This window comes from Rhamphochromis longiceps, linkage group LG4, assembly GCF_057381845.1.
Source record: "Rhamphochromis longiceps isolate RC_006_pf linkage group LG4, R_longiceps_female_GT1.1, whole genome shotgun sequence".
Lineage (NCBI taxonomy): Eukaryota > Metazoa > Chordata > Actinopteri > Cichliformes > Cichlidae > Rhamphochromis > Rhamphochromis longiceps.
The window spans coordinates 17442421-17455231 of NC_140560.1; the positions used below are offsets into that span (position 1 = coordinate 17442421).

General features: G+C 40.4%; 2 protein-coding genes across 2 annotated transcripts; one reads left to right on the top strand and one right to left on the bottom strand.

Moving 5' to 3' along the window:
• Positions 1-5799: 5799 nt before the first annotated feature.
• On the top strand, positions 5800-9229 carry LOC146671357 (uncharacterized). The gene is made up of 6 exons (XM_085403574.1): positions 5800-6177; positions 6301-6401; positions 6804-6924; positions 7618-8165; positions 8415-8598; positions 8863-9229. Exons 1-6 carry the CDS (start codon positions 5800-5802, stop codon positions 9175-9177), a joined length of 1647 nt encoding a protein of 548 aa, XP_085259700.1. The 3' UTR covers positions 9178-9229.
• Positions 9230-9467: 238 nt separating this feature from the next.
• On the bottom strand, positions 9468-11826 carry LOC146671358 (uncharacterized). The gene is made up of 3 exons (XM_085403575.1): positions 11610-11826; positions 11219-11500; positions 9468-10723 (listed from the first exon to the last, which is right to left on the bottom strand). The coding sequence occupies exons 1-3, from the start codon at positions 11824-11826 to the stop codon at positions 9693-9695; spliced, it is 1530 nt and encodes a 509-aa protein (XP_085259701.1). The 3' UTR covers positions 9468-9692.
• Positions 11827-12811: the final 985 nt, after the last annotated feature.

A 12811-nucleotide genomic window follows, 5' to 3' on the forward strand; every position in this document is an offset into this window, starting at 1 on the left:
TCTGTACATTCGATAATTTTTAACCCTACAATTGTTTACAACTTGCATAGTTCCCATTTCTGTATAGCTGTATAGCTCAGATTTCTGTAAAGTTATTTATTTCATATTCTGTATAGTTTTTCATATTTATATCCTGTTCATATCCTGTACATAGCTTGTACTCACTACAGCCTGTACATACTTATAGTTATAGAATATTCACAACATACTTCATACCGTGTACATTATAACATACCATAATAGACCCATTTCTGTAATATACTCACATATCTATATTATTGCTAATATATATTGTAATATATCTATATCACTAAAGCACTTCTGGATGGATGCAAACTGCATTTCGTTGCCCTGTACCTGTGCATGTGCAATGACAATAAAGTTGAATTCTATTCTATTCTATTCTATTCTATTCTATTCTATTCTATTCTATGACCTCAAACTCTGACAGGCGATAACTTCCAGTTCAGGTTAGACCCAATCTCTCTGATTGGTCAAAGCAAGAGTCTGCCTACCTGAAATTGCTCTATTGATCACTGTTGTTTTTTTTTTTAATGGTAAAGGGTAGGGCCACCTCTAGTTTAAATTGCTTTATCGCTGGATCGGGAGGAGGAGCCACAGCTCAGGGTTTGCTTCGTGAGTCAACGAGATTGTCATTTTTACCTACACTGGCCGATCTGTGAAGACGCACCTGCCTCTCTTGGGGATTCTCGCTCCAATACAATCACCTCACAATGTGTTGGAGCATGTGTAGACTGACTAATTCAGATTTTGTCATGGTCGGGTGAGTTCTGGATTTTTCCAGCGTGCCGGTTAGTGATGTGCGGATCGATCCTGAAATATCAATTCCTCCGATACCAGTCATTTCTCACATTAAAATATCGATATTTTAGTAATTTAGGGTAAATTTGTAGTTTATCATTAACAGGAACACAGTGGAAAGAAACTATCCGGTTGTTCAGTCTGACGTCACTAGCCGTGTCTGGGTCTAAACTTCGCTGCAGGTCCATATATCAAACGATCACTATGGCATTACTGAGAGTTGAAAAACTGTCTAAAGTCTTTCATCTTTAATAAAATGATCAGTGTTCTGCTCTACCGGGTGTAACAATTGAGTTTAACATCCAGGCATCCATGAAAACGGAATTTATGACATTTAACGGAGTTAGAAGTTAGCAGGGAGTTAGCTCGCTAGCTTCTATCTAAATACAATATAGCATGTCCTGACTGCGGGGTTTTGGAAACAAATTCAAACATACAGCTCTGTTATCACTTCCAACATAAATGAAGACAGAAAACTAAACAGCAGTGACGATTGTTGGGTTACTGAAGTTTGGCTAGCTGGTATATAATGATGTGCTACGTGACCGCTAGCGACACAGCTATGTTAGCATAATATAAACAAGCTAACTTTTTTTCTACTCGATAAAAGTTAACGTGAGTGTTCTCGGTGGTCAGGAAGAAATGTAATCGCATGGCAGGATGCTGTAAAAGGACCAGACTTCAGCCAGGAGAACAACTGAGATAATCCATCCACAATACGAGGTTAGTCATTCATATACTGCTGCATGGGCTGGGCTGTAGCTAGTTTTAAAAACTGAGCTTAAATAAATGATTAGTGGTAATAAAAGCCGAGGGAGGTCAACAGTGATCACTGACTGTTTTAGGAGCTTTTTGAGACTAAATAGAAGAAAATACATAACATTAAACATGTTAACAACACAAAAGCCATATTAAACGCAGACTACTTTAGACCCGGAAGTAGGATTCGTCGCGTCATCACTGAACAACCGGATAACATTCGGATTGTCTACACTCAAAGGAACTACTTCCTCTTCCGCCTTTCATAGTCATTTGCGAAATAGGCTGTCTGTCTTGCAGCCCCTTGGCGTGCGCACTCACAACAATGGCTGAGCGTAATTGGAGTCATGTGCAAACCTATTTTACCTCCACAAAAACTGACACGTGGTTTGCGATACATGTGGCAAAAACGTGAGGTGTCGTGGCCACACTAGGGAGACAAAGGCTGTTGGGGGGATAAATACATTTTACAGTGTTTATTTATCGGATAAAATACATTAAATGTCCGGAAACAGCGGGGGTGTCCAAATTCAGAGGCTGGTTCCACCTGAGGGCCCGGCCTTCGTGGTCTAAAGAAAGCTGGGTAGTACGGCACGAGCTCCCTCGGTGGAGTGAAACTGCCGTCAGCTCCTTGCTATCTAAAATATAACCGGACACTGGTGTAAACTCTCGACCGTCTCACACTTCTGTTTAATCAGTTTTCTGTTTGACGTTTATTTAGCTGTGTGAAAACCCTCCTGAGGGATTAATAAAGTTAAATTTTATTTAATCTAATCTAATAACTTTAATCTCAGCCAAACTGATTTACTCACAAACAAATAAAACACTGAAAAAGCCAAACAATAACATTTTTAAGTTATCTAAGTGACTTATATATCATGTTTAACCCGAGTAGTGAAAGACCACAGGGGTTTGAAAACAATGTGTCGATGGGCTCAGATATTTTGAAGTTTACATTCTCACCTGAAAATATGTTAAAAGTTTTTTTGCGACCCAGAAAGAGAAATAAGAGTAATATTAAAACTAAGCATTGTTGGAAACAAGTACTCTGATGTCCTGTAGTCATTATGATGCTATAATTTGAGATACAATCAATAAAATAAGTTTTTGTACAAAGTATCGGTATCGGATCAGTATCGTCGATACCACCCTGAATGGTATCGACGATACTTTGTATCGGATCGGAAAGGAAATCAGTGGTATCGCACATCACTAGTGCCGGTGTTCTCAAACATTCAGTGCCAGGATGTCGACTAACCCTCGTTAGTGAAGGCTTCAGTCATAGAACCTTGTCATAGTTAAACTCTGTTTTAATTGTTTTCCCCTGTGCTCTCAGCAGCCCGCTGGATGCCAGCTCTTCACCTCCATATTCCTGACCTCAGTCCGACGCCGGTCTGCTCGCAGCTTCTTTGTTCCACGCACCTGCCTCTCTACCCAGCTTGCAACAGTTTTTGTGTTTTCGGACTCCATTCACACCTCACCCGGACCCCTCTCCTTTCCCATCTACGTCTCGCCTCCGCCTGCACAACTAAGACTGTTACTAATTACTGCCCATCACATACCACAGAACGTGGTGACGTTTAATGACATTACGTCACAGAACGTGGTGATGTCATAGTGACAGTCCTTTCATCCTTTGATGTTCAAGTCCTTAAATAGACGAAACCTGTCAAAGTGGATTGATTATTGAGCTATCGTTTTGTTGGAGTGATACAGCACATAAAAAGCAGAAATGAGTTTGAAACCTAACAAAGAAAAAGATGTTAATTTCTTGAAAACAATGGTTAACAAAAGTGAAAAAGAAACATATGCCAGACAGTTCGACCACAGACTGCATCCAATGATCGATGAGGTTGAAAAGCTTAAAACTGAGCTTGACTGCTTCAAAAAACTCCATACAGTCAATAAGAAATGGATCGAGGATCTAACAAAAGAAAACAATGAACTTTTGCAGAATAATAAGATGCTGGGTTCGGTCTTTGATGACAGGACAAATATCTCAGACAGGTTAAACTCGATAAAAGATGACCACGAAGCTCTCATAAAGTTCCGCGCAGAGACGGAGAAAACTCTGGCTGAACTTAAAGAAAAACACAAGGAAGACGTCGAAGTCAGCAAATCTCTTTTCTTCCACCTGAGCACCTCATTGACCCTTTGAGAATTCATCTCTCCCCTCTTTCACTCCTTCCTGCTCTCCTTTCCTGTTCTCACTTATTCCTCCTCACCCACCACCCTAAACACCAACAAGACATTGAAGTTTTACTGTCATGGTCCTGGGCCATGTTGGCCCAGTGTTCTTAGTTTTCTTGTATGTTTGTATTTTGTTCCTTGCTTAGGCCATGTTTTCTGAGTTGCCCTGTTGTGTTGTTCCCTAAGTGTTTTCCCTTCATGGCTTTTACCCCCTGTGTGCCCCTCTGTGTATCTGTGAGCCCTCGTCTCTCCTTATGTTTTATTCCATGTTTCCCCTGCCCATTATGTCTAAGTTCTCCCCGTGCTCTCTCTTCCCCCTGTGTGCCCTCTATGTATTTATGAGCCCTCGTCTCCCTTTGTGGTTGTTTCATGTTTTCCCAGCCCGTTATGTCTGTGTTTTCCCCGTGCTCTCTCTCTCCTCCTGTCTGAACCTCTGTGCACTTCCTGTTTACTTTGTGACTCTCACGCCCGTACATGTCATGTTCAGTTCACCCCGCCCTGTCTCGTTATGATTATCAGTGTCACCTGTGTTCCCCGTGTGTTCCCACTTTCCTCGTTAACCCTCTGTGTATTTCTGTCTGCGTCTCCCTCTGTTCAGCGTGACGTCGTCCCTCATGCTGTGTGTGATTCCCCCGTGTTTCCTGGTGAGCTTTATGTTAGTTTTTCCCAGTTTAGTTTTGTATCTCCTATTATCTTTGGTCAGCAATAAAGCTGCTTTTTGAGTTCATCCCCGTGTGTGTGAGTTTTGCATTTTGGGTCCTCCTCCTGCCTGCCACACAGCCGAGCCTTGACATTTGCTGGAAACAGAAAAAGAAAAGGTGGCACGTCAGGAATTTCGCAACAGCCAAGTTGTTGAATTATTATTGAAACGCCACAAAGAGGAAAAAAATAAGATGCAGCAATTTTACGAGGAAAATACTAAAAAAACTCGAAGACAAAGCTAATGCTGCAGAAAGAAAGTTAGAAAAGCTCATAGAAATGTATGATAACCAAATAGAAAAGCTTGAGAGAACAGTAAAAATTAGTACAGGTGTGACCGCCAATGCGGTTAAAGAACGCGAGGAGGAACATCAATCCTCGCAGTATTGGATTGAGGGTCTTTTGACACATAATACAAAGTTACAGGACGAAAATGAATTAATGGGTAAAACCGTGAAAGAATTAACAGACGAGAAAGATCAAATGGGCAAAGTAATAGACAACCAAAAGGCCCAGAATATGGAGATCAAACGGAAATGTCAGAGTAATATTAGAGCTCTGGCCTTGGAAAAGAAAATGAAGGCTATGGTCGAAGATGAAGTTGATTCTTTGAAAAAGAAAAATGAAGACCTAAAAAAGGCCCTAAGCACAGAGCAGGAAAACCACAGAAAGACAGCAGTGGACAGGTATAAAGTAAAAACGGCACATAATCAAGCACTGGGTGAAAAGGTGGGTCTCGAAGAGAAACTGTGCTCCACAATAAAGCAAAGAGAAAAATTTATACACAAAGCTAATTGGCTGGAGAAGAAAGAGCACTACTTCCAAGAAGAACTGTAAAGTGCATTTTGTCCTTTGGAAAGGCATTTCCAAATGCAGTTCACTTCAGGGAAAAGAAAAGGTGAAATTTAGGGATATGTTCCTCAACTTGAAAAAGAAATGCATAGACGGTGTGGAAGGCATCCCCTTTGTTGGAATAACAAAGGAGTTTCTTGAAAAACAGCTGAACTGTCTATGTACCAGATGCAAATATCTAGAGACAGCTTTACTAGATAAAAAACGGGAGCTGGAATAGTTTCAAAAGAAGTACAATGGTATGGTAAAGACAGGAGCTCATTGGACCAGTGAACCAAATTATCGAAAAGGCTGGCAATGAAGTATAAGAGATAGGTCATCTAAAATCTAGAGTGAAAGACATTCAACTCAAGCTTAAATTAGAAAAACAGAAAAGACATAATTTCCCTTACATTGCTTCACCCATCAAAAAGTCACGGAAGCGAATATATATATCAATTTTTTAATGAATAGTTGGGTTGCGGTCACGTGGTTCTGATGACATGCGGAGGCAGCGCGATTTTTGAGTGGAGGGCGGAAGTAAACATGGAGGACACTGTGGAGAGTCAGGAGAGCAGCTATTGTGCAACTTTAGACCCCGTTTCTCGGGAGAGATATAAACAGATAGTTAAAAAATATATCGGACGTGATCCGTATTCTTTGAAAATGTCCGAATACACCACAGAAGTAAAGGATTTGCCTACTATCGAGGCTGTGGATATCACCAACTACTTGGTCCTCCAGACTTCTTACTACACTAGGCAGCAAATGAAAGCTTTCAAGAGTCTGGAGGCGTACAATTTTTTTGTCAGCGGGTGGGTCCACAACCTTGGAACAAAACGTCTCCGTGATGGATACAGTTTGGTGTTTGCAAGGGTGAGTGTTTGTTCTTATATTGCTTTATCTTAAACACGCTAACAGTTAGCGGTAGCGGCTTTAACGTCAACAAACATGCCACATCCTTAGGACTTCGTTAGAGTGACAGTTGTTTGTTTCAAGGTAAACCATTCTCAGCGGTCTAACGAGACACCTCTGAAGACTTGGGTAATTGCAAAGGAGGATGGAGAAGTGATTGCAGCTCATTGCAATTGTATGGCAGGGTTAGTAGCCTAATTAAGTAGGATGTTATTGCAATGAGAACACACACACACACACACACACATATACGCATAGGGCACTGCTAGCATTTTGCAGGTGTACTTCAGTAGTAGTGGGGAGAGAGTGTTTTCGTTTAGCTAAGAATTCATCAGCTAAGAATTTGTGTGATTGCCTTAGATCCCTCATGACACTCAGATGCATTTTTCAGATAGAGGGTAGAACTATTCAGTCATGTCATCACCTAGATAATGATTTCTCTATAGGCTGTTGAGAAAGAGTTAATGAATAAACATGTTACTTCAAATAAAGTGCCATTGCACATTAGTATTAGTAAGCTATGCATCATCAAAATGTACTGTAAATATTGCATTTCATGTTAAAAAGATTATGTGCTCTATTTCCAGACTATCAGAATCATGCTCGCACGTTGGAGCTGTTCTTTTTGCAGTTGAAGCTGGGGTGAAAATGAGAGCGACATGCACATCAGAGCAGTGCAAGTGGCTGATGCCATCTCATGTTAAAAAGGTAAGCCAAAAAGCAAAATGTAGGATAAAGAATGTTATATTGGGACTTCATGTGACAGTAGGATAAAATATCTTCCCCTATACTGCTACCTTGTCGTGGTGGGGAAGCTTGAGTGCCTCAATGACCCTGTAGGCTATACCGGCGGGGGCTTCAAGCTGGTAGATCTAATCAAGCCGGGCAGGTTGCAGGTGAGGGCGTCAGACAAAAGGCAGTACTTTAATAAATGAAGAGTTCTATTCCAAAACGCTATAACAGCATTTAAAAGCCATTTCCTTTTTCATGACTAACATAACCATGACTGCAGAACCGTATACTGTATATCACACCCTTCTCATGCATGCCTCAACACCCTAGCACTTGTTTTCTGCGCACACACACACCTGACTGCAGCACTTTATATATTCACATTTCTCATGCATTCCTCAATACTCACAACTCCTCACACCACATTTTCATCAACATGGAACTGCTTACTTTCCACTCCTTTTATACCCAGCACATGGCACCTCCATCCCCACCCAACATACACACACACACTTCACTGCCAACCAACCACTATACCCAGCCTAAAACACACATACTCACTCCACTGCCATCACTGTTCAATTTCGAATATTTTTGGAAACGAATATATAGCGTTTTGGAAAAGAGCTTTTTAAATTTTAATGATCTTCTTTGGCTTAATTTTTCCAGATTCCTGCTTGCCCAGTAACTCTGATTGACTTCTCTTCAGCAAAGTCAAAAAAACGAAAGCTTGAGTGTTCCATTGATGGCTGCACAAGTACACAAAAGGTTGGGAAATCACTTCCATGCCCAAGAGTGCAGAGAGATTCAGAGACATACTGTAGGTTTTTTGAGAGTTTAAGCAAAAACTGTCCAAGGAGTGCAGCACTGATGTCTAGGGAACCTTACCACAAAGAATTTGTCCCCCAGTCTAGCATGCTTCCTAAAACTGTGCCTGAGTACAGAACACCAGAGACACTGCAGCTCCCCCCCAAAGACCTTGAAGAGCTATGCCTGGACTTCCAGCTTGAAGAGCTCACCCTGTCCCAAGTCCAGGCTGTAGAGAGGGCGACTCGAAGTCAGAGTGCAAGCAGTATTTGGTTTAGGCAAAGAGCTGGACGCGTAACTGCCTCTAAGCTGAAACAAGTTCTTAAGACCAACCCCCAGCAACCATCAAAGAGCTTGATCAAGGCCATATGCTATCCAGAGGCATATAGGTTCACCACAGCTGCTACAAGGTATTTAGGGTTTGATGTAGGGTAAGGCAGAGTTAAGATTTGGGGTATGAAACTGTCCATAACTGTAACTAAAAAAGTGTTATGAAGATGGAGGTTAGTTATAGGCTTATACGGCTAGGGTTATACAGGGTAAGAACTAAGTATAGTTTAGGGTAATGGCATATTGTATAATACATCACTTTACTGTTTTACACATCCAATACTAAGTAATAATTTCCTTTTCATGTTTGGCATGTGTACTGTTTATAGTTATGGATGCAAACATGAAGCACAAGCCAGAGGAGCATATGAGAAGCTTATGAGCCAGGAGCATGCAGGCTTCTCATGTATGGACAGCGGTCTCTGGCTGAACCCCAAGTGGCCATACATGGGGTCCTCCCCTGATGGGATAGTCACTTGTGACTGTCATGGAACTGGCATCTGCGAGATTAAGGTATTGACTCTGTTGTAGTCAAGGCCATAGGTGTGACATCTTTCCATAAGAATCAGTGAACTGAGTAAAAATGCAGGAAATACCTTTTCTAATTTCTAATCTATTGTTCAATTAAGATAAGATGAGGCTTTATTGTCTGTGTCAAATAGACATTTGTTTTGGGCAATGAGAGATTATGATAACACAGACCACACCCATCATCTTTGCTTCTTCACTGTTTCATCAGATAAATCTTGATTGTTGTTCTCATCACTGTGATTTTAGTGCCCACACTCTCAGAAAGATGCGGTCAACCTGCGCATGCGTGCTGGGGAGAAGGGCTTCTGCCTCATCAGTGACGGGGATAATGTCACACTGGACCCAACTCATGACTACTATTACCAAATTCAGGCACAGCTTCACATTGCAAATGCAGAGTACTGTGACTTTGTTGTGTGGAACCGCAATGACATATTTGTTGAAAGGATTTTGCCTGACCTTGAGTTTTGGGATGATGCGATTCCTAAAGTTGAGTGTTTTTTTAGAAACAGTATACTCCCAGAAATACTGGGACAGCAAGTTACAAACATACATGTGTAATGTGATAAAAGGACGACAACATAATGACATTTTGAATATTGTTATGACCTGATGGTAGTCATGAGTTCTGGCTATTGTATTTGCTCTGACGTAGCATTAGAGCACAAATTGTCATTTAATTTTATTGTACATTTAATTGTGTCATTTAAGTGTTGTGTAACACTACACAATGATTAAATGCTATTGAGGCAGCATAATAATACATTGGTGGTTTATTTACAAGATTAGACTTTTAAACAAATAAACAAAATAGATTGCAATCCATCTCACAGTATAATACTGTACAAACTGCCAGCACAATTTGACAGTTGGAGAAAAATATTTCATTTGAAAACATTTACAGACTAATCAGGAGTCAGGACTTAGGTACTACTATTACTCTACCCTGTTCTACTTATCACCAGAGCCAAGCAGCAGATACTGGACACTACTCTTCCTCTCCACCCCCTTCTGTGAGCCGTGACAGTGACAAGACATTTAATTTTTTTTAACTGATTGATTACCACCCACCCCCCTTACTCCAGTGGGACAACAGACTCGGAGAGATTTGATAAGGCACAACAAATTACCCCAATCTTGTCGATCAATGCATGTGTCTCACCTGGCTTTGTGGACATGTTCTCTATTGGCATAGCCCTGCTCTGCAGAATTTGATATTTCCTCCTGACTAAACCTATGACTCGCTCAACATGGATACGCAAATTGGCTATTTTCCTTGTCTCTGCCACTTCATAGGCTGACAGCTGTTTTCTCCCTTTAGTGAATGCCGGTGTCTGTAGTGAAGCACAGTAAAACCCCACATTATCGCCAATATTGAACCCACGATCTGCAAGGACAATATCTCCAGGTAACAAGTTATTTAGGAGGCCACTCTCTATTGTGATCTGCTTATCGCTAACTCTCCCTCCCCAGGCAGAAGATATGTAAGTGACGTAGCCTTGGGGGGCAACACCAATCAAAAATTTTACAGTGTGATGGTGCTTGTAGTTGGACCAAGTTTGAGCTTGTGCAAGAAGATTAGATGGTCTCTCAATAAAGACTTCAAAGCAATCAACAATCACAGCCACTTTACATCCAAATGCCTGTCTGAAACTCAGTGGCATCGTAGCTTGAAGAACATGTCGCTCTGGCCACTCAATTAGGAACTCTAACCTTTTATGAAGTATGTCAATTACTTTATGCCAAACTCTAGAAGCAGTGGACAGAGAAATATTGAACCTGAAAGCTAAATCTTTCAGGGGCAGATTTAGTCTCAGCCTCAGCAAAACTAGTATGAATTGTTCAAATTTGGACAACAAAGACATAGGTCCCGAGGTGATATAGGGCTCGCACAGTTCAAAAATCTGAATTAAAACTAAGAAGTTGGGGAGCCCTGTGTAGAACTTTGTCTTGTCTTCATTTTTTTCAAAAGCCTCCTGGCTGAACTGTGTGTCCAGAGCCTTGCTCCGAAGATCAACCAGCTCTGCTGTGTTCTGTCTCAAAACATCCTCCATCTTCTCGATGTCATCCATCGTCAGCTCTGTCTGGCATCCAGCATCCGCACAGCCTGCAATATAACAGTGGGGGAGCATAATCAGCATAATAGAGGCAACCTCAATTTTTACTCATTTTCACTGTAGGAGTTTTTTTAGTGGGCTATTAGAATCTGGTGTAATGTGTTTAATTCACTATGTTAATTTAATGTAATTATTTTTTTTAATCAACAAAAAAACATGTTGCGTCTAAACAAAAAATATATTTATATGTTTCTCACCACAGAAACCTTACATTACGGATATCTTTACTTATCTGTGAAAGGAGACTGTCTGGAATCTGGCAATATAAGAACCATAGCAGTGTACAAAAACCTGTGGTGTGTGCCTGACGGTAATAAGTGCCACTTTTTCTTTTTTTCTGAATAAAATGGTATGGATTTACTCTGTGATTAAAAAAAATCACAAACATGTAATATGTAACTTGGACCATAATCATTACAGATAATGGCATCTTTTTCTCTTTGACATGATTCTTGTTTGTTTTACATCTCAGCACAATATCTTACCTGGATAAGTGAATGTCTCATTCACACTGAAGTCTTCTGGTTGTGGATTCTCAGCTGGAAGCTGCAGTTCGGGGTTCTCCACTGTCACTAGGCTCAAATCCGGGCTCTCAGCCGTCTGTTGCATATCCAAAATCGCCTCTGCACATCGATGCTGTTCTGCCTTAAGCTTCATTCTTTTCTCTCGTTTGAGAACTGATTCCGATCTGGGTTTTCGTTCGTAGCCGAGATTGACCGTCGGAGCCCAGTCCTCCGACTCGTCGTCATCCAAAGCACTTGGGCAGCCTATAGTCCCAATCAAGTCAATATTAGACTACTAACTTAAAAGCACTAAGTAAACGAGAATTTAACGACAACCTAATGCTAATAAGTTCGTTTGCAAACATAACATTACCTCTGACGAAGTGGTCGCTGCAGACACGGGCATTGGCAGACTCTGCTCCTCCCAACTGTAAACGTAAATTTAAAATCCATTTTTTCCTACGTTTTTCGGTTAGAATTTTCCATTTTTCTCCTCTTCGTTGGGCTATTTTTGGTACCCTAAAATACCGTTTATCAGTTTCTCTGGTCGACCTACTGGAGCATCCGTAAACACAACAGGACATAGGCATTTTGCGTACTGTCTGTCTGTGATTTTGCGCTTATCTTTTTCACTTGGGGTTAATTTTCTACGTAACATGAGCTGAGAAGCAGCAGCAACGCTAGGCTAATGCTAGGCTAACAAGCTGGCTAGCTAGCAAGTTCAAAACCTGGTTCTAAACTGAAAGAAGGTACAAAAACAGTTTACTTCCAAGCCAGAGTATCACGCAAAAAATCACAGAAATTATCTCTTGAGCTCAAGCTGCTCCATCTGAACCCAGGTTTGCTCAAACTAATGCAATAAAAAAATGTGGGTGCCATGAACATGCAGACTGATCTGTGCAAAGTGAGGAGGATAGCAGTGACATGGCATTTTCAAACCATATCTTTTAAAAGCCTGCACTGAGAAGCAAAATTTCTAGCTTACTTAGTTTTTCCAATTCAAGACAACTCAAATAAACTGGGTTGATCAGCTTTTTGAATAAAAACTACTGGTAACTTATTTAAACAAACTGATAAAAATTGAGTTTAGTATATCCTTACATTTTTTAATTAAACACAATGTTAGATTTTACAGTGTACATGATAATGGAGTGCTGCTGGAATAAAATAATAAAATCTTTATGTTTCTTGGGGCTTAAATTGCAAAATGTGAACAAATGCCTAAAAACGTTCCAGAAGCTCGTCGTCCAAACTGCAGTGTAATTATAAAACAGAAAACCTCTGTTAAATAACAGAAAATGCCCTATTTAATTATTTTGTGTGGACATATTCTCAACAAAAACATTTTTATATTTCATAACACTTTACAGATATTTTTTAAAACTTTATTAATCCAGAAGGAAACTTGTGTGGTCAGCATTTACTTTATAAAACTAAATACTGAATACAAAACGTATTAATAAATAATCATTACATTGAAATTTTCTTCAGGAAATGCATTGTCTAGTTCTATAAAATCGTGAGTTTTTTTCAGGTTTAAGGCTGGCAGTTTGCTATCACACACAACACTGAATA

Excerpts from the sequence above, each read along its gene's own strand:
- LOC146671358 (XM_085403575.1), bottom strand. The coding sequence starts at position 11,826 with ATGCCTATGTCCTGTTGTGTTTACGGATGCTCCAGTAGGTCGACCAGA. Across the intron at positions 11,501-11,609 it reads CAGCGACCACTTCGTCAGAG|GCTGCCCAAGTGCTTTGGAT; the intron begins GTAATGTTATGT and ends TTGGGACTATAG. Across the intron at positions 10,724-11,218 it reads TGAGACATTCACTTATCCAG|GCTGTGCGGATGCTGGATGC; the intron begins GTAAGATATTGT and ends GTTATATTGCAG.
- LOC146671357 (XM_085403574.1), top strand. The coding sequence starts at position 5,800 with ATGACATGCGGAGGCAGCGCGATTTTTGAGTGGAGGGCGGAAGTAAAC. Across the intron at positions 6,178-6,300 it reads ACAGTTTGGTGTTTGCAAGG|GTAAACCATTCTCAGCGGTC; the intron begins GTGAGTGTTTGT and ends GTTTGTTTCAAG. Across the intron at positions 6,402-6,803 it reads CATTGCAATTGTATGGCAGG|ACTATCAGAATCATGCTCGC; the intron begins GTTAGTAGCCTA and ends CTCTATTTCCAG.